This window comes from Electrophorus electricus, chromosome 1, assembly GCF_041902795.1.
Source record: "Electrophorus electricus isolate QZ-2024a chromosome 1, ASM4190279v1, whole genome shotgun sequence".
Lineage (NCBI taxonomy): Eukaryota > Metazoa > Chordata > Actinopteri > Gymnotiformes > Gymnotidae > Electrophorus > Electrophorus electricus.
In genome coordinates, this window is record NC_137497.1 from 2,816,429 (window position 1) to 2,839,685 (window position 23,257).

The 23,257-nt window shown below is 42.9% G+C and overlaps 1 protein-coding gene and 1 long non-coding RNA gene across 2 annotated transcripts; both read left to right on the top strand.

Annotated features, from left to right (window-relative positions):
• Window positions 1-1,158: 1,158 nt before the first annotated feature.
• Window positions 1,159-6,169, top strand: LOC145658889 (uncharacterized). Its single transcript, XM_081718580.1, has 3 exons — window positions 1,159-3,783; window positions 3,864-4,068; window positions 4,500-6,169. Exons 1-2 carry the CDS (start codon window positions 3,552-3,554, stop codon window positions 4,037-4,039), a joined length of 408 nt encoding a protein of 135 aa, XP_081574706.1. The 5' UTR covers window positions 1,159-3,551; the 3' UTR covers window positions 4,040-4,068; window positions 4,500-6,169.
• A 787-nt stretch (window positions 6,170-6,956) lies between these two features.
• Window positions 6,957-22,452, top strand: LOC145658957 (uncharacterized). The gene is made up of 7 exons (XR_014124858.1): window positions 6,957-7,249; window positions 7,740-8,211; window positions 9,382-10,553; window positions 17,984-18,095; window positions 19,864-20,157; window positions 20,266-21,454; window positions 21,731-22,452. It is a non-coding gene; the product is annotated as an uncharacterized LOC145658957 (long non-coding RNA).
• The last annotated feature ends 805 nt before the right edge of the window (window positions 22,453-23,257 follow it).

The following is a 23,257-nucleotide window of genomic DNA, read 5'->3' on the forward strand; positions in this document are numbered from 1 at the left end:
TATCTGTTGTGTGTGCGTGTGTGTGTATGTGTTTTGTGCGTGCCTGTCTGTTGTATGATTGTGTGTTTTGCGCATGCCTGTCAGTTGGATGTGTGTTTTGCACATGCCTGTCTGTTGTGTATGCGTGTGTGTGTGTGTGTGTTTGTTTTGCATGTGCCTGTCTGTTGGATGTTTGTGTGTCTGTGTGTTTTTCACGTACCTGTCTGTTGTGTGTGTGTGTGTCTGTGTGTGTTTTTCACATGCCTGTCTATTGTGTGTGTTTTGTGCATCCCTGTCTGTTGTGTGTGTGTGTGTGTGTGTGTGTGTGTGTGTTTTGCGTGTGCCTGTGTGTTGTGTGTGTGTGTGTGTTTTGCACATGCCTGTCTGTTGGATTTGTGTGTCTATCTGTTGAATGTGCATGTTTTGTGTGTGTCTGTTGCATGTGAGTGTTTTGAACATGTCTGTTTGTTGGATGTGTGTGTGTTTATGCGTGCCTATCTGTTGGATGTGTGTGTTGTGCACATGCCTGTCTGTTGTGTGTGTGTGTGTTTTAAACGTGCCTGTATATAGTGTGTGTGTGTATGTATGTGTTTTGCGCTTGCCTATCTGTTGTTTGTGCGTGTGTGTGTATGTGTTTTGTGCGTGCCTGTCTGTTGTATGATTGTGTGTTTTGGTCGTGCCTGTCTGTTTTGTGTGTGTGTGTGTTTGTGTGTGTGTGTGTGTTTTGCACGTACCTGTCTGTTGTGTGTGTGTGTGTGTGTGTTTTGCACATGCCTGTCTGTTGAATGTGCATGTTTTGTGTGTGTCTGTTGGATGTGTGTGTTGTGCACATGCCTGTCTGTTGTATTGTGTGTGTTTTGCGTGTGCCTGTCTGATGTGTGTGTGTGTGTGTGTTTTGCACGTGCCTGTCTGTTGTGTGTGTGTGTGTGTGTTGCATGTTCCTGTTTGTAGTGTGTGTGTGTGTGTTTTGTGCGTGCCTGTCTGTTGTGTGCGTGAGTGTGTGTGTGTATGTGTTTTGCGCGTGCTTGTCTGTTGTGTGTTTGTGTGTGTTTTGCGAGTGCCTGCCTATTATGTGTGTGTGTGAGTGATTTGCACTTGCCTGTCTGTTGTATCATTGTGTGTTTTGCGCTTGCCTGTCTGTTGGATGCGTGTGTCTATCTCTTGAATGTGCATGTTGTGTGTGTCTGTTGCATGTGTGTGTTGTGCACATGCCTGTCTGTTGTGTATGCGTGTGTGTGTTTGTGTGTTTTGCATGTGCCTGTCTGTTGGATTTGTGTGTGTGTGTGTTTTACATGTGCCTGTATATAGTGTGTGTGTGTTTGTATGTGTTTTGCGCGTGCCTATCTGTTGTGTGTGCGTGTGTGTGTGTATGTGTTATGTGCGTGCCTGTCTGTTGTATGATTGTGTGTTCTGCGCATGCCTGTCTGTTGTGTGTGCGTGTGTGTGTGTGTGTGTTTTGCACGTGCCTGTCTGTTGGATGTGTGTTTTTCACGTACCTGTCTGTTGTGTCTTTGTTTGTGTCTGTGTGTGTTTTTCACGTGCCTGTCTATTGTGTGTGTGTTTTGTGCGTCCCTGTCTGTTGTGTGTGTGTGTGTGTGTGTGTTGCACGTTCCTGTTTGTAGTGTGTGTGTGTGTGTGTGTTTTGCCCGTGCCTGTTATATTGTGTATGTGTGTGTGTGTTGCACATTCCTGTTTGTAGTGTGTGTGTGTGTGTGTTTTGTGCGTGCCTGTCTGTTGTGTGTGCGTGTGAGTGTGTGTGTGTGTGTTTTGCACGTGCCTGTCTCTTGGATGTGTGTTTTGCATGTTCCTGTCTGTTGGATGTTTGTGTGTCTGTGTGTTTTTCAGGTACCTGTCTGTTGTGTCTTTGTTTTGCGTGTGCCTGTCTGTTGTGTGTGTGTGTGTGTGTGTTTTACACGTGCCTGTATATAGTGTGTGTGTGTATGTATGTGTTTTGCGCGTGCCTATCTGTTGTGTGTGCGTGTGTGTGTATGTGTTTTGTGCGTGCCTGTCTGTTGTATGATTGTGTGTTTTGCGCATGCCTGTCAGTTGGATGTGTGTTTTGCACATGCCTGTCTGTTGTGTATGCGTGTGTGTGTGTGTGTGTTTGTTTTGCATGTGCCTGTCTGTTGGATGTTTGTGTGTCTGTGTGTTTTTCACGTACCTGTCTGTTGTGTGTGTGTGTGTCTGTGTGTGTTTTTCACATGCCTGTCTATTGTGTGTGTTTTGTGCATCCCTGTCTGTTGTGTGTGTGTGTGTGTGTGTGTGTGTGTGTGTGTGTGTGTGTTTTGCGTGTGCCTGTCTGTTGTGTGTGTGTGTGTGTTTTGCACATGCCTGTCTGTTGGATTTGTGTGTCTATCTGTTGAATGTGCATGTTTTGTGTGTGTCTGTTGCATGTGAGTGTTTTGAACATGTCTGTTTGTTGGATGTGTGTGTGTTTATGCGTGCCTATCTGTTGGATGTGTGTGTTGTGCACATGCCTGTCTGTTGTGTGTGTGTGTGTTTTAAACGTGCCTGTATATAGTGTGTGTGTGTATGTATGTGTTTTGCGCTTGCCTATCTGTTGTTTGTGCGTGTGTGTGTATGTGTTTTGTGCGTGCCTGTCTGTTGTATGATTGTGTGTTTTGGTCGTGCCTGTCTGTTTTGTGTGTCTGTCTGTTGTATTGTTTGTGTGTTACGCACGTGTCTGTCTGTTGTATTGTGTGTGTGTTTTGTGTGTGTGTGTCTGTTGGATGTGTTTGTTTTGAATGTGCCTGCCAGTTTTGTTTGTGTTTATGTTTTGCACATGTCGGTCAGATGTGTGTGTGTGTGTGTGTGTGCGTGCCTGTTTGTTGGATGTGTGTGTTTTGTGCTTGTCTGTCTGTTGCATTGTGTGTGTGTTTTGTGTGCCTGTCTTTTGTTTGTGTGTGTTTGTGTGTTTTGCACGTGCTTGTCTGTTGGATGTGTGTGTGTGTGTGTGTGTGTGTGTGTGTGTTTTGCACGTGCTTGTCTGTTTTATCTGTGTGTGTTCTGCACGTGTGTTGGATGTGTGTGTGTTTTGAATGTGCCTGTCTGTTGTATTGCGTGTTTGTTTTGTGCGTCTGTCTGTTGTATTGCGTGTTTGTTTTGTGTGTCTGTCTGTTGTATTGTTTGTGTGTTACGCACGTGTCTGTCTGTTGGATGTGTGTGTGTTTTGCGCGTGCCTGTCTCCTGTACGTGGACCGTGACTGCTGGTCCAACGTGGGGAAGAGCAAGACAGCGGCCTGTTCCACGAGTGGACCAGCTGGTCGTCAGGCTGGACGTGTGGCACTTCATGAGAGAGTTCGCGGCAGGTGTCACCACGTACAGTCACCAGCTGTAGGGCCTTTTCGTGGGCCGCCTCTCCTTCTGCGTCTTCGAGTGGGACGCGGAGGATGTGGCCCGTCTGCAGGAGGCCAGGCAGTCGGAGCTCGGGGAGGCACCGCGGTCCAGAGGCCGTCTGACTGACGCCGGGTCTTCCGGCAGACCCACGGCTGGAGCTGGCTCGGCACTGTCGGCGCCGCACGGGCGGGGCGCAGGAGACCGAGCTGCAGGTCCAGGAGCTGCTGGAAGACTACATGGATGTGACGGACACCATGGGCGTCAAGCTTCTTGACCGCGAGAAGATGGAGGACATCTGGCAGACCCAGAGGCGCCACCTCTACTGCATTCAGGACCCTCCTGGTGTTCAGCTGTACAGGAGGGTGGGGCAGGTGAGCAGTGGAGGGGTCATCCTGCCCGTGTATCGCTGCGCACGCGGTTTCACGTCCCTGGAGTCATTCCACCTGCACCTGAACCGCTTCGTACCTGGTGAGTGCCTCTCTCACGCTCGCTCTCTGTATGCATGTCAGCACTGTTTACTAAAAGCCTCCTTTCCTCGACTGCTGCAGGTACAAGTGTGAGTGCCCTGCACTTCCAGGCGTACCTGCTGGAAGGGTTTGTGAGGTGGAACGAGGACCTCGCGGCAGCGGCAGTGGAGGAAAGCTACTCGGGGCTGCTACAGCGGCCAGCTGCAGCACTACGCCAACCAGCTGAGCCAGCAACTCCTTGGGCTCCAGCTGGCTGAGGATTACACTATTCCTGGAGAGTATACAGGTAATCCCCCCCCACCTCTCATATTCTCTCTCACACACACACACACACACACATACGCGCACACACACACGCACACACATACGCGCGCACACACACACACACACACACACACACACACACACACACACACACACACACACGCGCGCACGCACACACACACGCACACACACACACACACACGCGCGCACGCACACACACACGCACACACACACACACACACACGCGCACGCACACACACACACACACACACACACACGCGCACGCACACACACACACACACGCACGCACACACACGCACACACACACACACACACACGCGCGCACGCACACACACACACACACACACACACGCACACACACACACGCACACACACACACACACTCACACTTAACCCTTTTTTCTCTTTGTGATGTATTAAACGCTTGTATAGGTGAGCTTATCGGGGTGGAGTATCTGTACTCTCAGACCGGCGTAGTGCTGCAGGAGGACCTCGGCAGGGATCCAGGGGCCCTGGACTGGCCACAGAGAAGATTGTCCCCCAACCATTGCACACACAGTTTACTGATATTCTATGCTAGTATCATGAGGGACGGACTTTTCAGAGTACCTGGAAGTAGGCTGCATGAGCACTGTACCAGTATCTGAAGGAGTGCGGGTCTGGTGAGGCGGTGTTACAGTCTGACACAGTAGAAGACATATAAATTACTCATTGACTACAGCAAGAATCAGCTGGCTTAGGACCTCTCAAGACAAAGGTTCCTTTACACTCCACATCAAGCAGCTATGTAACTAATTGAGTGATTCAAGAATTATTTGCAATACCAACTTTATGAAGCAATGCTAAACATTACATTCACACTTATACAGATTACATTTATAGTGTTTGGCAGACACTCTTTACCAGAGTTTCATACATATATTACTTAGCTAAGAAAATAAGATATGAAAATAAATACATAAATGAAAAAATACACAACACCAAGTCTCTCCAGTTCATTTATCCCCTGACAAAAAGTCACATGTACCCATGTCCCATAATCATTTACATGACCACCAGTTCCTCACTGCACATCAGCATCAGTGTGCACTGCCAAAAACCTTTATTTTTAGAAACATTTTGAAGTTAATTAAGTCTTCTCAGTACTACTCTCAGTGCTTTCATACAACCAGTGAAGCACGGCGATTCTTCCTGCACTGTACTGCATCAGACTATGTAGTTCATAACTGACCCTTCATTTTATCACTTCAATTAAATGATCAGATATATTAGTCATCTTATATCTAACATGCTCATCCTGAATAATTAAATCTGTAATGTATTAGGACTCATAAATATGAGAGTACATTGCATGACTAGACAGCAGGACAGCAGTTTTGCACCTGCACCAAACTGTACTAAACCATATATTTGCTTTGACCCAAACTAGATGATTGACTAACCTTGTCCTGGCATCATGAGTTCTTTAACAATGGCAGAACCCATTGGAATATTACTTTAGAATCAAGTATCGTCTACAAGATGAATGACATGGGAAAACTGGAATGTTGCCAGGGTTAAACCAAAGTATCTACTCATTGCATTTGTGTACGCCATATATAGTAGTGTCTGATCCTGGTATGACGTGTCACTGCTGACTAAACACATGTGATAACAGCTTTAGGAATTGAGCAGGAAAAATATGGAATATTTTCAGTAATTAGTTAGAATTCTTTATCCGACCACTCTTAAATCAGCCTCCCAGTCGAACAGACTCAATTCCTGATCCCCGTCTTCCAAGTCATCTTAGAAAAAAAATCCATCCAGAGTGAGAGAGACAGAGAAATAGAAAGAGTGTCACTTGGCATTTAGGATGGATAATGTCCCGGGTCTCTGAGTTACACTCAGAGTGAGTATAACTAGCCCATTGAGGGATAGCATGTTACAGATACTACACCATCTCAGATTGAGGAGAGATTCACGTTTGTACTGAGAGGACTGTTGTTTTTTTATGCTCATTAGAGTGAAGGGGCTGTTGTGTTTGAATCTGGCCTGCCACAAACCCTGGGGGTTTCTAGTTTAGTTAGTATGAGTATGTGGGATTTTGTTGTGCGGGGGATTCTGGGTTTAAATGATTCACCACACCCTTTAAAAGGGACGCGGGCGTCCTTGAACGGGCATACTCAAATAAATACTTGATATTCTTAAAGTACATTAAATTTACCAACATAGCATTCCTTAGGACTATTACAAGTACCTGCTTACCGATTTTCAGCCGTCTACATGCATCCGTTCGCCAGAAATCCCATGCTGAATACATCGTTTTTTTTCGGCTACATTTCCACAAACACGTGCCTGCCCTTTTAAGTTGCCTTCTAAAACATTCTTCCGGTATAAGAGAACTTCAGATTTTGTCATAGAAAGTTCAATTACCATCAAATAAACACCGTGACATGTTTAAAAAAGTATATAGAATGCTAATACAGCTCTTTATTAGCTTGCACACTTCTTAGAGCAAAAACACACGTTCGGTTCCTTCGTAACCTAACACAAAATACGCAACCTATAGTTACATCAAACTGCACGTTACTATCCTAAAACTGTTCCTGAATAGAGCATTGTACCCTCCTTTCTTAGAATCCGTGTTTGTTATTCGTCCATCGAATAAACGTTCTCTTTGATTGCTTTGTTTTTCTACCTTTGGCAAGATTCCGTATTGTGTTGCTGTTCATGGTTGGCCTATCAAAAGAGCTTATAGTAATGGACCGTTGAAACCAAAGTGATTGAAACCACTTTCAGCAAATAGTATTCCGTCAGAAGAAAACATCGACACCTCATTTGCCTTGAATACTACACTACAGAGGTGGGGCGGGCCACGCGTAAACACAATATAAGGTCCTGTTGCGCACCAACATTCTCCATTTTGGAAGCGCATTGTATGCGCAAGTCACTCCATTTTGGCTAGTTCGCTTTGTTTTTGTAACACGTTCCGCTTTTTATGAAAATTTGTTAGTTTTATCACAGTAATGGAGATGAAAAGGCGATTTACAGTTTCAGATGTCCATGAGGAGCTATTTAGATTTAGCGAGGTGAGAGCGATGATGGTTCCGAGTTGAGCGCGATGACGGTTCCACGGCTGCTAGCATGGATTTTGTTGATCAAGACACTTTTGAGCTTGGAATTGATGCCGTGCTCGATGTACCGTAAGTATAAAATTCATATAGCATGCGTGATTCTTTATTGTAAAAGTTCAGTGTTGATTACGTAATATTTAAATGTCCATTGAATTTGCTCCTATGTTGACTGAAACTCTAGTACTTGCTGTATTGTTTATCGCACTGATTGTGTAAGTCGTAACTCTCTCTGGATAAGCGCGTCTGCTACATGCCCTAAATGTAAAGATAAATTATTGTTGTTTGAGATGGAGTTTGTATTTTGCACTAGGCATTAGCATTAGCATTGGTTAGCATTAGCATTAGCATTGATTAGCATTAGCATTGATTATAATTAGCATTGATCATCATTCTAGTTCATTGGTATTTTGGTTATATGATTGTAAAGCGTCCTTGATCATGCAAAGGCACTATAGTGATGTAATTGTAAATGTATGTAGTAAATGTAGTAATTCTTATTTAGTATGGCAATTTGTATTTATTTTCATCTACATAGCTTACTCCTGTCTTTGTCTTGCAGTGAAGAAAATTCACCCTGCCCTCCCCCATCTGAGAGATTTGACACCTCTTCTGCCCCACCCCCAGAGCCATCAGCTTCTACCCCCTGCTGATCTGTGGACACCCCTCACACCTCAGGACTGCATAGTCACAGAGGCCCCAGGAGACTCCAAGTGGACAGATTGGAGACGTCAGGTCTCCAAATAGAAAATACAGTGCATCTCTTGAATTGTTTATTGTATCTGCCTCAAATTTTGCATGTTTTTGGACAAGACCCTGGTGAATCAGGAAATGTAGAGGTTGAATGGAAATAAATCTCCAGCATCAATAGAAACACTTATGACCCTCCAAAATCAAAGGCGTTTTTTTTTCGACATTTTCTTTTCTATTAGATGAGGTCAAATGGACCCTAAATGATGGAGAAATAAGTCTGGATGTGAATGGATGTCTAATCCCAAGTGTCTACTTCAATTTGAATCTGCAATGATCATGATGTATGTGTACAATTTCATATATCTGGTGTTAAAGTGAACAAGTACAAATCGTTCAAATGAGCTCAAAATGGCTGGCTGATAAAGAGGTTAAGAGAGGAATATGTTTAGAGTGAGCTCGTTATATCCATTTTCCCTTCTCTTTTCTATTGATATATAGTGTTCTGTATGCTAAAAGGTCATATCGTAGAATAATAATTGTCATATGCAAATTTATGACATCCAAGTAGTCATTAATTACACTCTGTAGTGAGGCAAGAAGTCATCTCAATTGAATCTGGTTGTGTTCTGCTATAAAGGACCCCTAGATACCTCACTCAGAGATAGCTCACTTAATATTTTAATAGTTTTCATATGATGAGGAACCTGTGTTTGGTTCCTTCTTCTAATGGAAGAGCACTGCAGTGATCTAGCTGTTATTTATTCTTACTGTTGTCTTGTATCTTCTCCTCTGCATGGCATTTATTTAACATAAAATGTAAGTTACGTAACCAGCAATGCTAATACACATTTACTGCTATTGTTTTACTTCTTACTGTTAGGCTGTGTTCTGTGTGTTCTATGTGTTCTGTTTATTCTGTGTTCTGTGTGTTCTATGTGTTCTGTTTATTCTGTGCTCTGTGTGTTCTATGTGTTCTGTGTTCTGTGTGTTCTGTGTTGTGTGTATTCTATGTGTTCTGTGTTCTGTGTGTTCTTTGTGTTCTTTGTGTTCTGTAAATCATGTAGTTTTCTAATACAGGTTTACCAAATACAGGTAAATTATTTTTCCACAATATTTGAAACAATCTCACACACACACAGACACACTGATCCTTTGTGTGTGTGTGTGTGTGTGTGTGTGTGTGTGTAGTATAGCACCCAGACACTGCTCGTGTGTGTGTGTATCTGTAGTATAGCACCCACACACTGCTTGTGTGTGTGTGTGTGTGTGTACGTGTGTGTGTGGTATAGCTCCGACACACACACATGCAATGTGTGGGAGTGAGTGTGTTTGTGGTATAACCATTTTTATTGTCCTCCCACCCTGTTAATATCAGTGTGTACTTATGTTTTGTATTCGGAATCATGTAACAGATGGATTGTATGTTTTACATTTTTTAATCATATATTGATGTGAGTTTTGTCAGGAATTGATTCAGTGTGATTCACTCTGTTTGTGTGAACTGTTGACAGGGAGTAGAGAGCAGCATCTCCAGTGTCCAGCTTCCTTCTGCTCTCATCTGGATAACCTCCCGACCAGCAGCAGCCAATCAAATCCCTCCTCAGTACATCAACCGTGTGACAGAAATTCAGAGATTCATAGAACCACAGAAGGAGGAGTACTTCAGGAAGAGAGTCCAAGAGTGACCAAGACCAAGCTGAGAAAATCATCTCACACATAAAGACAGCAATAAGCCTCCACATCCTGTCATATACCAGTCTTCTGTTGGATCTCAGCTGCTGTGCTTCAGGAAATACTAAAACAAACTGATACAGAAATCTCTAAAACTCTGACTGAGATGTACACACAGTTCCTGCACATTTAGATAAACATGAAGAATGAGAAGTATGAGGGGGAAAAGGAAAGAGATCAAAAGAAACATCTGGAATCCAACAGTTCCATGATTCTGAAACTGGTTGAACTGGCTTTCAAACAGCTGATGATGGGAAACATGTTATTCTATGAAGAAGACCTGAGAGAGTGTGGCATTGATGTCACTGAGGCCTCCGTGTACTCTGGGATGTGCACAGAGATCTTTAGGGAGGAATCTGTACTTCACCAGAGGAAGATCTACTGCTTTGTACATCTGAGCTTTCAGGAGTTCTTTGCTGCTCTCTATGTGTTTCACTGCTTTGGTGGTACTGAAGATCTTTCTGCATGAAAGGAACAGATCTTTTCCTGAACTTTCCTTGGATGTTTTTCTGAAAAGTGCAGTGAATACAGCCTTGAAGAGCCCAAAAGGAGAGCTGGATCTCTCTCTTCCTCCAATTCCTTCATAGCATTTCCCTGGAATCCAGTCAGAAAGTCCTACACGGCCTACTGACACCCACTCAAGCAGCCCGGAGAGTGTCAAGAAAATAATACCAAACCTCGGATGGAGTCAGAAACAAAATGTGAGCCCTGAGAGATACATCAATCTCATTCACTGCTTGATTGAAATGAAGGACACCTCTCTACATGAAAACATCCAGAAATTCCTCAAGGCCAAGTCTTCCAGAAAGTTCACACTGGCTCAGTGTTCAGCACTGGCCTTCCAGCTGCAGATGTCAGAGGAGGTGCTGGATGAACTGAACATGAAGAAATACAAAACATCTCTAAATGGGTTTTGGAGACTCCCAGCTGTGAGCAACTGCAGAAGGGCTCTGTGAGTATTTAACCACAATCACTGTATCTTAGTTAACTGAGGTTGAATCAGATTTTCTTCCACATATGAAAACCACAGTGAAAGAGCACAGATGCAGGTGTTTGATAGACAAGTGGTGGAGGAGCAGGGATGCTAGCAGGAGCAGCAGACTGCAGGGATGGGAGGGAGGGGTATAAGAAACATCTGCGAGGGGTATTAGAATCATGATGGATGGGAACAGTATGCAAGTGTGATGGGTCAGCAAAATCAGACGCTTGCGGGTATGAAACAGTAGGTTGGTTTATTTTTACTTCAGGAGTTGTGCAGTAATCCAGGGTGAAGGGAAAAAAAGCATCTACAGGGACAATCCAAGCCATAGAGAACATAACAGTCCGAGTCAGAAACCAGATCAGTCACAAAAGAACCAGGCAGACAATCCAGAAGGGGCAGGCAAAGTACAATAACGAGGAACACTAAGAAAGGGTACGGCACACAGAAAGACTCTCCACAATAACACTCGGTATGTTTTTAGAAAACTATCGGCAATACTTCACAATGATTTAGGGTCGGAAACAGTCTTATATACCCCAAGAATCAGGACAAAGGTGAGTTCAATATTCCGGTGAAACTGATCTGATCGGACGCCTCTGATTGGTTGAATCATTGACTGGGTGACGAACGGGTTGCTGGGTATTGTAGTCTGGGGATCTGGTGGTATGACAATAAGGGATTAAATATACTGGACTCACAACACCTTTACAAAGATAATGGGGAGGGGTATTAGAATCATCAGGGATGGAAACAGTATATAAGTGATTAAATATACTGGACTCACAATACCTTTACAAAGATAATGCGGAGGGGTATTAGAATCATCAGGGGTGGAAACAGTATATAAGTGATTAAATATATTGGACTCAAAACACCTTTACATAGATAATGGGGAAGGGTATTAAAATTATCAGAGGTGCAAACAGTATATAAGTGATTAAATATACTGGACTCTATATACTGGACAAAACAGTATATAAGTGGCATACAAGACATACAAAAACACTGTCCAACAATCACAGACCCAGGAGATCAGAGACCAGATGTAAAAAAAACACTACAACAATCAAAGACAAGGAAAGTAATGCAAAAAGTCTATAAAAGTTTATATAGGCAGGTGGTTAAGGGTAGACAAGTGTGTAGCATTTATATAGGGAGGTGATTAAGGGTAGACTGGTGTGTAGAGTTTATATAGGGAGGTGATTATGGGAGGATAGGTGTGTAGAGTTTATATAGGCGGGTGGTTAAGGGTAGACAAGTGTGTAGCGTTTATATAGGGAGGTGGTTAAGGGGAGACTGGTGTGTAGAGTTTATATAGGGAGGTGATTATGGGAGGATAGGTGTGTAGAGTTTATATAGGGAGGTGATTATGGGAGGATAGGTGTGTAGAGTTTATATAGGGAGGAGATAGGGAGTAGACTTAGAGTTGCATACAAAGATAGAAGAACAACATAACAGAAAAAATGAATGTATATATCACTAGCCTAAGACCCTTTAAACACAAGAAATACTGAGAGCTAAAACTAATACATGCATATGTTGTTCATTTATTGCCTCATCAAAACACAGGCCAACACCAGGATGTTATTACAAGATGGCGCTGGTGAGGTCGGCTGCCGTCACGACTGCTCCGTCCACACCTGGCACTTTTTTCACTATTTTTTTCGCTCTTTTCACTATCTCTGTCATCTCTAAAACCCTCCTCTCTGCATCATAACGTGCATCTCATACAGCAGAGATGCTCTTATTTCTCTTGATCTACATAACACTCACCTCAAGCCGTCTCTAACCTCGGACCCAAGATGGCCGACGGAGGTCCTGAGGTAGAACAAAGGATGTGATGCGAGTAAACGGCCTTGAAGAAAGCGAGCTGGCGTCAGGAACAGGCTGAGGACTTGGGCACACCGAGCTCCCTTACCTAACATCCTGCTAGCCAATGTCCAGCCTCTGGACAACAAGCTTGACGACCTCCTGGCCAGGATAAAGTTCCAGAGGGACATTCGGGACTGCAACCTACTCTGCTTCACCGAATCATGGCTGAACCCAGCGGAACCAAGCCAAGCTATCCAGCCGGCCGAGTTCTTCTCGGTTCACCACATGGACAGGACGGCGAATTCGGGGAAGTCGAGAGGCGGTGGAGTGTGTGTGATGGTAAACAACAGCTGGTGCAACGATGTCAGTGTTGTTACTCTTGCCCGCTCCTGCTCAGCCAACCTGGTGCTGCTCACCCTCAAGTTTCGTCCCTTCTACCTTCCTCATGAGTTCACCTCGGTCATCGTCGACACCGTGTACATTCCACCTCAGGCCAACACAGACACTGCACTGTGTGAACTTCATGAGGCTCTCACACAGTTTCAGGTACAACACCAGGATGCTGCACTTATCCTTGTTGGGGATTTCAACAGTGCTAACCTCAAGCGTGCAGTGTCCAACCTTTACCAGCACGTAACCTTCCCCACCAGGGGAAATAGGACACCAGACCACTGCTACAGCCCATACAAGGACAGTTACAAGGCACTAGCTCATCCACCGTTTGGTGAGTCGGACCACACCGCCATCTTCCTCCTACCAAAATATAAACAAAGGCTGAAACAGCAAACTCCGGTTCAGAGGGAGGTCGCGCGCTGGACAGACCAATCGGTGGCCACTCTGCAGGATGCTCTGGATGACGCAGACTGGAACATGTTCCGGCGCAGCACTGATGATGTCAGCAAGTATACGGAGGCAGTAGTAGGGTTTATTGGGAAACTGGTGGATGATACGATCTCAAGAGCCACCATCAAGATGTTTCCCAACCAGAAGCCCTGGGTGGACAAAATCATCTGCGAGGCTCTGAACTCTCGCACTGCTGCCTACAACATGGGGATCATCAGCGGGAACATGGATGAGTACAAGTCTGGGGCATGCGGGGTGCGCAGGCGGTGAGAGAGGTGAAGTGGCGCTACGGGAGGAAACTAGAATCACAGTTCCAGCAGAGTGGCTCTAGATTCCTGTGGCAGTGGCTACGGATAATCATGGATTACAAGAGCCCACCCTCCAGACTGATGATCAGGGACTAGACAGCATCTGCTGTAGAGTCCTCAAAGCATGTGCATACCAGCTAGCCCCGGTATTCACCGACATCTTCAACTTCTCCCTGATGCTCAGTATTGTCCAATCCAGCTTCAAGCGATCCACCATCGTCCCTGTCCCAAAGAAATCTCGACCTTCCGGCCTCAACAACTACCGCCCTGTTGCCCTCACATTGGTCGTGATGAAGCGCTTTGAAAAGCTGGTCAGAGACTTCATCACCTCTTCACTGCCAGCCTCCATGGACCCACTGCAGTTTGGATACAGCCACAACCGCTTCACTGATGATGCAATTACACATCTGCTTCAGACCATACTGACCCACCTGGACAAAGGGAGGGGTAATTATGTTAAAATGGTCTTTGTTGACTACAATTCAGCATTTAACACTATCATCCTCTCCCTACTCACTACTAAGTTGGAGGATCTAGGACTGCATCCATCCCTGTGTGACTGGATCTCCAACTTCCTAACAGACAGACCACAATCAGTACAGGTGGGCAAATGCATCTCATGCACCCTCCCCCTCAGCACTGGAGCTCCTCAGGGTTGTGTCCTAAGCCCCCTGCTCTACTCACTGTACACCCACGACTGCACAGCCACTTCCAGCTCTACCATCATTGTCAAGTTCGCTGACGATACCGTTGTCATGGGCCTGATCTCGGAAAACAACGAGAGGGCCTACCTGGAGGAGAAAATAATCTCCTCCTAAACATCAGCAAGACAAAGGTGCTGATTGTGGACTGCAGCAAGAAGCAGGAGCGGCACTACCAACCTCTGAGGATCAACGGAACCACAGTGGAGAGAGTTGACAGTTTCAGGTACCTCGGAGTTCACATCTCGCAGGACCTGTCCTGGTCCCACCACACCAACTCCCTGGCAAAGAAGGCTCGTCAGCATCTTTACCAACTCAGACACCTAAGAGATTTCAGACTGCCCTCCAAGGTGCTTCTACACCTGCACTATCGAGAGCATCCTCACGGGGAACATCACAGTCTGGTTTGGGAACAGCACCGAGCAGGACAGACAAGCACTCCAGAGGGTGGCGCATTCAGCAGAGCGCATCACTCATACGGAACTTCCTGACCTGCAGACCATCTACTACAAGCGGTGCCAGACCAAGGACCCCACCCATCCCAACAATAGTCTCTTCTCTCTGTTGACGTCAGGGCAGTGCTTTCGCTCCCTGAAGACCAACACAGAGAGACTGAAGAGGAGCTTCTTCATGCAGGCCATTCGGGCCCTGAATCAGGGCAACTGATGAACTGTGGGGACCACTCTGTGTACTCTGTGTACCATTCTGTGTACTGTGTAAAAAGACTGCAATAACTGTAAACTGTAAATTGTAAGAAAAACTGGAAATTCTACAGTATCTATATACAAATATATACACACACACACACACACACACACACACACAAATTATATATATATATATATATATATATATATAGTACATTGTGTATATATACGTTATACAAATATTGTAATCCTTGCATCTCTCCTCAGCTCGAACAGAAGTCACAAAGGCATTTCACTGCAAGTTAGACCATGTATGATTATGTACGTGACAAACTTTGAAACTATTTTATCCACCTAACACCGCCACCTGTCATACACGCAGTCACTGTTTAATGCAACTAGTTCAGACTATTATAGAGCTTCAAGTAGCGATATATATTCAACTGAATAGACATTTAACAGCATATTGCCATCCCATTACTCCAAATTCCTACAGTAAAAACACTACAATCTCATAATCTTAATATGTTGCAAAGTGTTTTCCAAGTATATCACAGAGTGAACTAAAATTTGAATCGTTTTTTTCCATGTAATTTCAAAATATACTATAGTGAACTGATTAGCTATTTGCACAATATTGCTCTATATTTTATCCACCTTCCCACATTAGGAAATCTTATGAGTAGCTAAGAAAGTGATCTTTATAAATGTAGTGGATTTAACAGAAAAAAAGGGAAGGTTTGAATTTCCAAAAAATAAAACTTCTCTTCTATATATCCTCCTGACTAGACTAAGTCTCCTATTTTATTTTATTTTTTTACTTCTGCAATTGTTTGGAAGGTAATGAGCATACTGAAAACATTTACATTTTTTAAAATGTTTTTATTTTAAAAATATCATGTGTCCACTACAGTGGACATCTGAACACATTACCTATGAAACTGAATTGTAATCACAGTAAATCAATCCCAAAGAAAATACCAAGTTGTCATAATATTTATGATGAAAACTACTAACAGCTGAGCTAATCTATATGTAACTCTTTTCTAGTGTATGTCTAGTGTTTGTATTTTGATGTTATGGAGTTATGTTTATGGAGTACGATATTTCAAAAAGCAATTCCCTGTCTTTGAAACACAGAGGAAGATCTTGCACTTTGTACACATCACATACGTTTTGCTGTTGCAACCAGACCTGCAAAACATTGATGCATGTGTTTCATCCACCATCTTTGGGAGATGGATGGCCTCATAGTGTCTCAAAGCTGCATTTGTCTGAGGTTTCCACTTTTGATGTGGGGGAGTGTCATCTTCACTCTCACTGGAGATTCCTACTTGGACCTGAGTAATCATGTGCTCACCAAGGAGCAATTTGAATTCAAGGAACTTCAGTGGTTTCTTTCCCAGAACTTGGCAGTCAGTCAGTCTTATACTGAAGCCATACATTGGTGATTGCCAATCAAAAAAGTGGAAAATTGTATGCACTGTCCATTTCCAAGTGCGAGTGGCCATCCTATAGAAATTTAGCAACTGGTTAACTGGTTTGTTGTCAAACCACTTGATGACAGCAAGTTCAGGATCTGACCTGACCAGCATCTCAGATGCTCCTCTTCCTTTCCTTTTGATGGCCTGATCCCCTATAATGTTGCACTCCTTTGGAATTCCGTTCTTCATGAGAGTTCCTGTACCTCCCAAGCATTTCTCCATCATGGTGTCCAGGACATTTGTAAAGAACCTGTCAAAAAACAGGTGGGTTCCTCTGGAAACAGTCTTTGCCAAATAAAGAACATCTTGTTCTCCAATGCCCAATCCCTCTGTGACTCTGAAGGTGGTCTTACCTTGGTAAACCACAACATCTAAGACCATACCCCTTGGTGTGGCCAAGACAAACAGCTTCAATCCAGTCGGGTATGGTTTGACTGGTACATACTGGCGAATTGGGCAGCGAACAGTAAACGGAATCATTTGCTCATCAATGGACAATTTTCCTGTTCTAAGCTGATTTAGACATCCTTGCCTCACTTTGTTCAGAAGGGGCCTGACTTTCCACAAGAGGTCTCTGCTTTTGTCCTCATCTGAAATATCAAGGTCATTGACAATCTTAATGAAATTTCTTAGTTTATAGAATAGATTTTTGGTCATGGATTCTGCCACTACTTGAACTCTAGTGTTTGAGGCCCAATACATCTGTATATTTAGATATCCTAGACAGGCCATGTAGACAGAACTGCCGATGAATGTTTTCAACTCTTCAGGAGTGGTGTTTAGTGCTGCTCCAGACACAAGGACTTCATGTTGGTTTGTGCGCACAGCCATTTCTTCAAACACAGAGTAATCAATGTACTGTTATGTGTTATGGCATCATTACTCTGAATAATGGGAAAATTATACAGTTGATGGTTGAATCTTAGAAAAATAATAAAGGTAGAAAAAGAATATTAGTCTCAATTATTGTTAGAATTAATTATCAGAATAAATCATTTTTGTGAAAAAAAAATGTAAGTAAAAATGTATATGTATATATGTAAATGGTAATATATTATTTTGAGAATACAAAGTCAATGTGTACATTGTAGTGCTGCCCCAGAGTGGACAGCGAATGGATGTGGACGGTTTTGCTTGCTCTGACTTTTCTGCCTCTGTTTGCCCTATCTCAGTTTCATCCTCTAAGCTCTCTCAGTCCTCTGCCTCAAAAACTGCATCTTGACCTTTTTCATCAGACAACTCAATATCTGAGTTTTCATCAACAATTCGCATTAGCATTCTCTCTACCTCTGATAGTGAATTGCTTCCTTCGTAGTTGAAAAATACAGAAAACAAAATATAGGTAATAAGTACAAATGTACACCGTGGAGGACATTTTTTAAACACTCTCCTATCATCGTAATATATTTTTACATGACTTTAGAAAACGGTTTAAAGTGTTCTTAGGAGATTCATATAAAACATGACAACAACATTTCAAGACAAAATTTGCTCAATGATAAGTATTAAGCACTAATTGTTTTTAAAAAAACTATGATAGTCTTGTTCTTTTAAGGTAATGTTGATGAGGGCACTGCATAACTGTGGCTTATTATAATTTTCCAGATTCTTCCAGTGATCCCTACACCTACAGTATTGATTAGATTCTCCTGAGCCATGTCATCCTATAGCATGTGTCCCTGGGTCCTGCTGTTATCTGTGCTGACGGTCATAACCGGTAAGTTGACAGAATGGCTTCTTTGTTTTCTAAATGTTTCAGCTTGGTCCCATTCTGTTGTATTATAATCCAGTTTTATAACTGTATATCTTTTGTGCTCAGCGTAGAAAACAGAAAACATACCTGAGCATAGAAAACATTTAGTAATTGGCAGAATATAAATTGAGGTAAATGTTGTTTTGTTATTGATACTTGAAAGTATCAAGTATCAAAAGCCATTTTATTTGGTATTGGATATATTTAACAAGCGATAGAGACGAATATTTACCTTATATCTAATACAGCCAACCTTGCTAGGCTACCTTTGGGTACTAGAGAGAGGAACAGAGCCTCTCTTCAGTAATATGCTCCCACACAGGCTGGTGTTCAGTCTTGTCATTCTCTTTATGAGTGCAGGTACCAGGCTGGTTAGGATAGTGGTATATATGAGGTTGAGTGCGTTCCTCAAGTAACCCTTTTCTCTCAAGCTTCTTCCCTTTATGAGACCAAATCATTGGGGCTCATCTCTTGGGATTTCTCTGGTATCTCTCTATTAAGCTCTGAGTTCTGTGGGTGTGATTTTTGTTTTGTTTTGTTTGTTTGTTTTAAGGGGTGGGGGGTGTCTGTTAATTTTCACATTATATCACAGGTGTAAAAAACTTAATTCTCCTCCCATTCCAGACATTAACATACAAACATAATGCATTGTCAGACTTCTATAAAAGACAAACAGACAATACACGTAAAATCAAAGGACAGAATAGATTATATTTGTAAGGGCTGGCACTGCGCCGAGGCCCCCCGGCCACCAGAGGGAGAACTTGAGTCAACCAGACTACTAATCAGGCTTGATGCCTGACAGCTGGGCTAGATCTGTAAAAGCTCAGTGACCCAGTCGCTCAGTGTTGGGTCCTTGCTAATGTTTTGAGCCAAGCTCCTAGCTGGTAACTCTGGGTATTGAGGTCTGTGAGCCCTTTGTAGCACCTCTCTTCTGCTCTGTGAGGGTGTATGTGTTTTTACACATCCCCTCCTTTCTCCAGTTTTACCTCTTGAGTCTGTCTCTCTCCCGAGGCTTTCCTTAGCCATCAGAGTTCCTCCAGGTTTCTGGTTTTGTTTGGGAAGTTTTAGTTTGGTTTTCCCCAGTGTATCGGGGATGCCATTCTTCCTGTGCTGTCCTTTGTTCTCCCTTTTTCCACGCTTGGAGTGGTGGTTCAGTTTTTCCTCTTGTTTTATCTGTTCCAAGGTCTAACTGTTCTGCTCACGGGCCCACCATCATTAGAGCGTGGTTGCTCACCCAGTAGGCTGTCAGTGTCATCACCTAGCTGATGTGGGTTTGAGCTCACCCAACAATATTATCATGCTGTCAGTTTCCATGTTCTTAGGAAAGGTTGCCAAATAGTATTCTGGTAGACCTTCTGACAGCGTATCTAATCTTCTCCATGGTATGGGGATGGGACATGACTTTCCTGATCCAGTTACTGTATGTGGGTGGAATGGATTCTTTCCATTTAAATGGTGACTTTCCTAGAGAAAGTCTCAAAGATGACTTGCCAGAATGTGTAGAGCTTTAGCCATTTCCAAAAGGAATGCAGTAGTATTGGGGTTACAGGAGTAGGAAAGCATAATGGAAAGCAGTCTGGCTTCAAGGCAGCAAAGTCCTCCATCACTGATCTGTTCTAAAAGGGGTGTGGTCTCTGTCTGATTTATGCTCTTATGCAGTTGTTTCTGTTTTTATTCTATATTTTTGTTATTTAGTGCCTTTTAAAACTCCACTTTCTTAATCTTTCAGTGCCTGTACCAACCTCTTCAGTAAAGGTGAATCTTCATGATGATGCTACTCTCCCCTGCACTCAGACATGTTCTGGTCTGGTCACATGGACTGTGTCCCATAAACAACATGACATTCTGGCTCAGTGTGACCAGACATCCTGTCAGTCAAAGGAGGGATTTCACATGTCACATGATCAGAACCTGAAGGGAGATTTCTCCCTCACCATCACTGATGTTGATTACACTAAGAGGACCTGGTACACTTGTGAATGTGATGGTGTAGACATCTGTGATGTGAGACTACGGATAGAGGGTAAGGTTTGTTCTCTCAGTCTTTGCTAATGAACCCTTAATGATTTAGGTTTAATAGTGTGTATTAGATTTGAGCCCATTTGAAGTTCCTGATGGTTTTTGTTTTCAGCATTGAGTTCTTCAGTTTGGATCAAGCCCAATGAAAATCTGGTGCTGGATTTGCCCATATCAGAGTCAGTGAAGGTGATGTATAACAGCACAGGTGCAGCTGCTCCCTCTAGTGGACAGATCTGCACAGTGGCTGGAAGCTCATTACAATGTAAAGATGAATATGCACAGAGAACATCGCTCATCTCTGCTGTTGAGCTGAGAGAAACAGCACCATCTGATAGTGGAGTTTACATGATCTGGGACACTCAATGTTGTCTAGAATTATTTTGTTAGGGAGAGAGTGTATGTAGTGTCAGTAAGGAATCTAGATAAGGTGTAGTGATAATTTAATGCAGTTCTCAATAACTTCATTATAACTGCATAATGTTAAAGAATGGCATCTTCTCATCTTACAAAACCCTAGTAGTATGGTGGTTTTTTTTTTTTTTTTTTTTTTTTAATTAGTAAACTTGTGCATGAATAATGTTTGTCATGAAGGGGATGCAAAGTCAGACTGCTTTCTTGCATCATGAATGGTCTGCTTATTGTTTGTCAGACTGTAATATGCAATTATGAAACTGAGGCCTTAGTCCTGCTGTTGTGTGCATGTAAATTATCTATTATGCTGTGTGTTAATATGTAAATGTAGTCAGTGATGGTGTAGTGATTATGTACCAGAGTGAACACTGAACCATCATATGAACCACAGTTTAAACAGCATATGGCACATGTTAAAACCATACACACATGATTATAACTCTGCACTGTTTAAATAGTGGTTTATATTTACTGACAATTGTGTGTTGTAGAAGTCCAGCCGTGTCCAGATCAGAGCTCCACAGTGACAGTATTGTTGGTGCTCCTGGCTCTGATGGGGGCGGGGCTTGTGGCAGTAGGGCTGGTGATTGTGCAGCTGAGGAAAAAAATCTAATATTTAATATCTATGAAATACTTTGTTTCCTTGAAGGCAGACTGCTTTCAAACCCCCCACTGCACCCACATACAATCACTGGATCAGGGAAGTCATGTCCCATCCCCACACCATGGAGATTAGATACACTGTCAGAAAGTCTACCACAATGTTTAATACTATTTGGCTACCTTTACTAACCTCTATTGAGAACATGGAAACTGACTGTCTGATTAGCTCTGTTCCTCTCTCTCATACCCAAAGGTAGCCTAGCAAGGTTGGATATTTCATATATAAGGTAAACATTCATCTCGATCACTTGTTAAATACATCCAATACCAAATAATAATGGATGCACATTTCATGCATCAATAACAAAACATTTGCCTCAATTTATATTCTGCTAATTACTAAATGTTTTCTATGCTCAGGTATGTTCTGTTTTCTAGGCTGAGCATAAAAAAATATACATTTATAAAACTGGATTATAACACAACAGAATAGGACCAAGCTGAAACATTTAGCAAACAAAGAAGCCATTCTGTCAACTTACCAGTTATGACCTTCAACACAGATAACAGCAGGACCCAGAGACACATGCTATTGGATGGCATGGCTGAGGAGAATCTAGTACTGTAGGGATCACTGGAAGAATCTGGAAAATTGTAATAAGATGGTTATGCAGTGCCCTAATCAAAAAAGTGGAAAGTCAAGCCCCTTCTGAACAAAGTTCAGAATATCTCGTAATGAAGATGGGGAGAGCACGAGGCGTGATGACAACACACCTCTGGCATTTCTGCGTTAAAGTGGCACACAAGACCTGTGAGCAGGTCAGCAGGTCAGCAGGTTTGCACAGTTTTTGGGAGTTTTGCTGTTGTTTTGCATTTTTGTTGATAGAAATATCTGACTAGGGTTACACAAGACAGTGTGAACTGCAGGGATCTTGCACGTGTTTCCTGAACTTCCATGGAGTCCTGTAAGGATGCAAGAATTCCCTGAGCACAGATGTGATGATTTAAATCAAAGAGGAAATATTTTGATCAGTTTTCTTAAATCTAAATGCAGTTATCATAAGTTACACATGGGATGACAGGCATGTTGAATTCTAAATTCTGCTCTTTGGATATGAAAATGTCCACTGACTATGACTGTGTGAATTATTCTGTAATCTGGATTAGGGTGAAGTGCGCACGTCTAACCCGTCCCGCAGGGTAAGAGTTGATGGATGGGATTAGGGATTAACTCTTTCCGCCTCCGAGTGCCAGTGATGGTTATTAAAAATGTAATCACAAGCAACAGAGAACTGTGAACGTCTTGCTTCAGGTATCATTTTTAGATGTTACCATGGAAACAAGTGACCTGAAGTCCCCTACAGATTCTATATGATGATGTGAACCTCTTCAGAAAACACGTGATGACGTTACAGAAAACATCACAGATCACAAGTCCAACTTCCCCAAGAGCGGATATTTTTACACTGGAATACCTCACTCTGTTCGGGGTAAGTGGGGTAAGTGGACTGAATAGTGGGGCAGGTTCTAAGGGGGGTTTGTCCTCCTTCAGAGTGTTGGTCACAATGCAGGAGTGTTAGTGGTGATATTCAATGATGTATGTTCCAACACCAGCACATTCACTATGCACATTAATATACAGACTCGAGTTTGTGAGAAGTATATCGATGATATGAAGTGAGAAGCATGTTATTAGAAATATGAGAAATATGGTCTGGAAGAGAAAACAGAGCATACATACAAATAATAATTCCATCATTATCAATGCTAGGCACTCATATACAGTTATACATTCACAGGGAATCTACTATGCAACATGAACACACCGTAATTACTTAGGTTGTCCAATAGCACCTTCTAGGAGGGGGATTCAGTACTGCTCCTCTTCTTACAGGAGAAGTTCCCCCTCGACACAAAGCTAAAGTTTCTGTGCTAATACATCACATATATTACGCACATCACGACTAACAGTTCAGTCCACACTAATGTTGCCTTACAGCACTAATAATGAGAAGTGACATCATTATAGGAATAATAATGACAGTATTGAATTAGCAACTCAGTAGGCCAATTCTGTAATGTGTTCACAA

Bases quoted from the DNA above. Each gene is read 5' to 3' on its own strand.
- LOC145658889 (XM_081718580.1), top strand. From the start codon at position 3,552: ATGGATGTGACGGACACCATGGGCGTCAAGCTTCTTGACCGCGAGAAG. The intron at 3,784-3,863 runs GTGAGTGCCTCT...CGACTGCTGCAG, and splicing joins CCTGAACCGCTTCGTACCTG to GTACAAGTGTGAGTGCCCTG.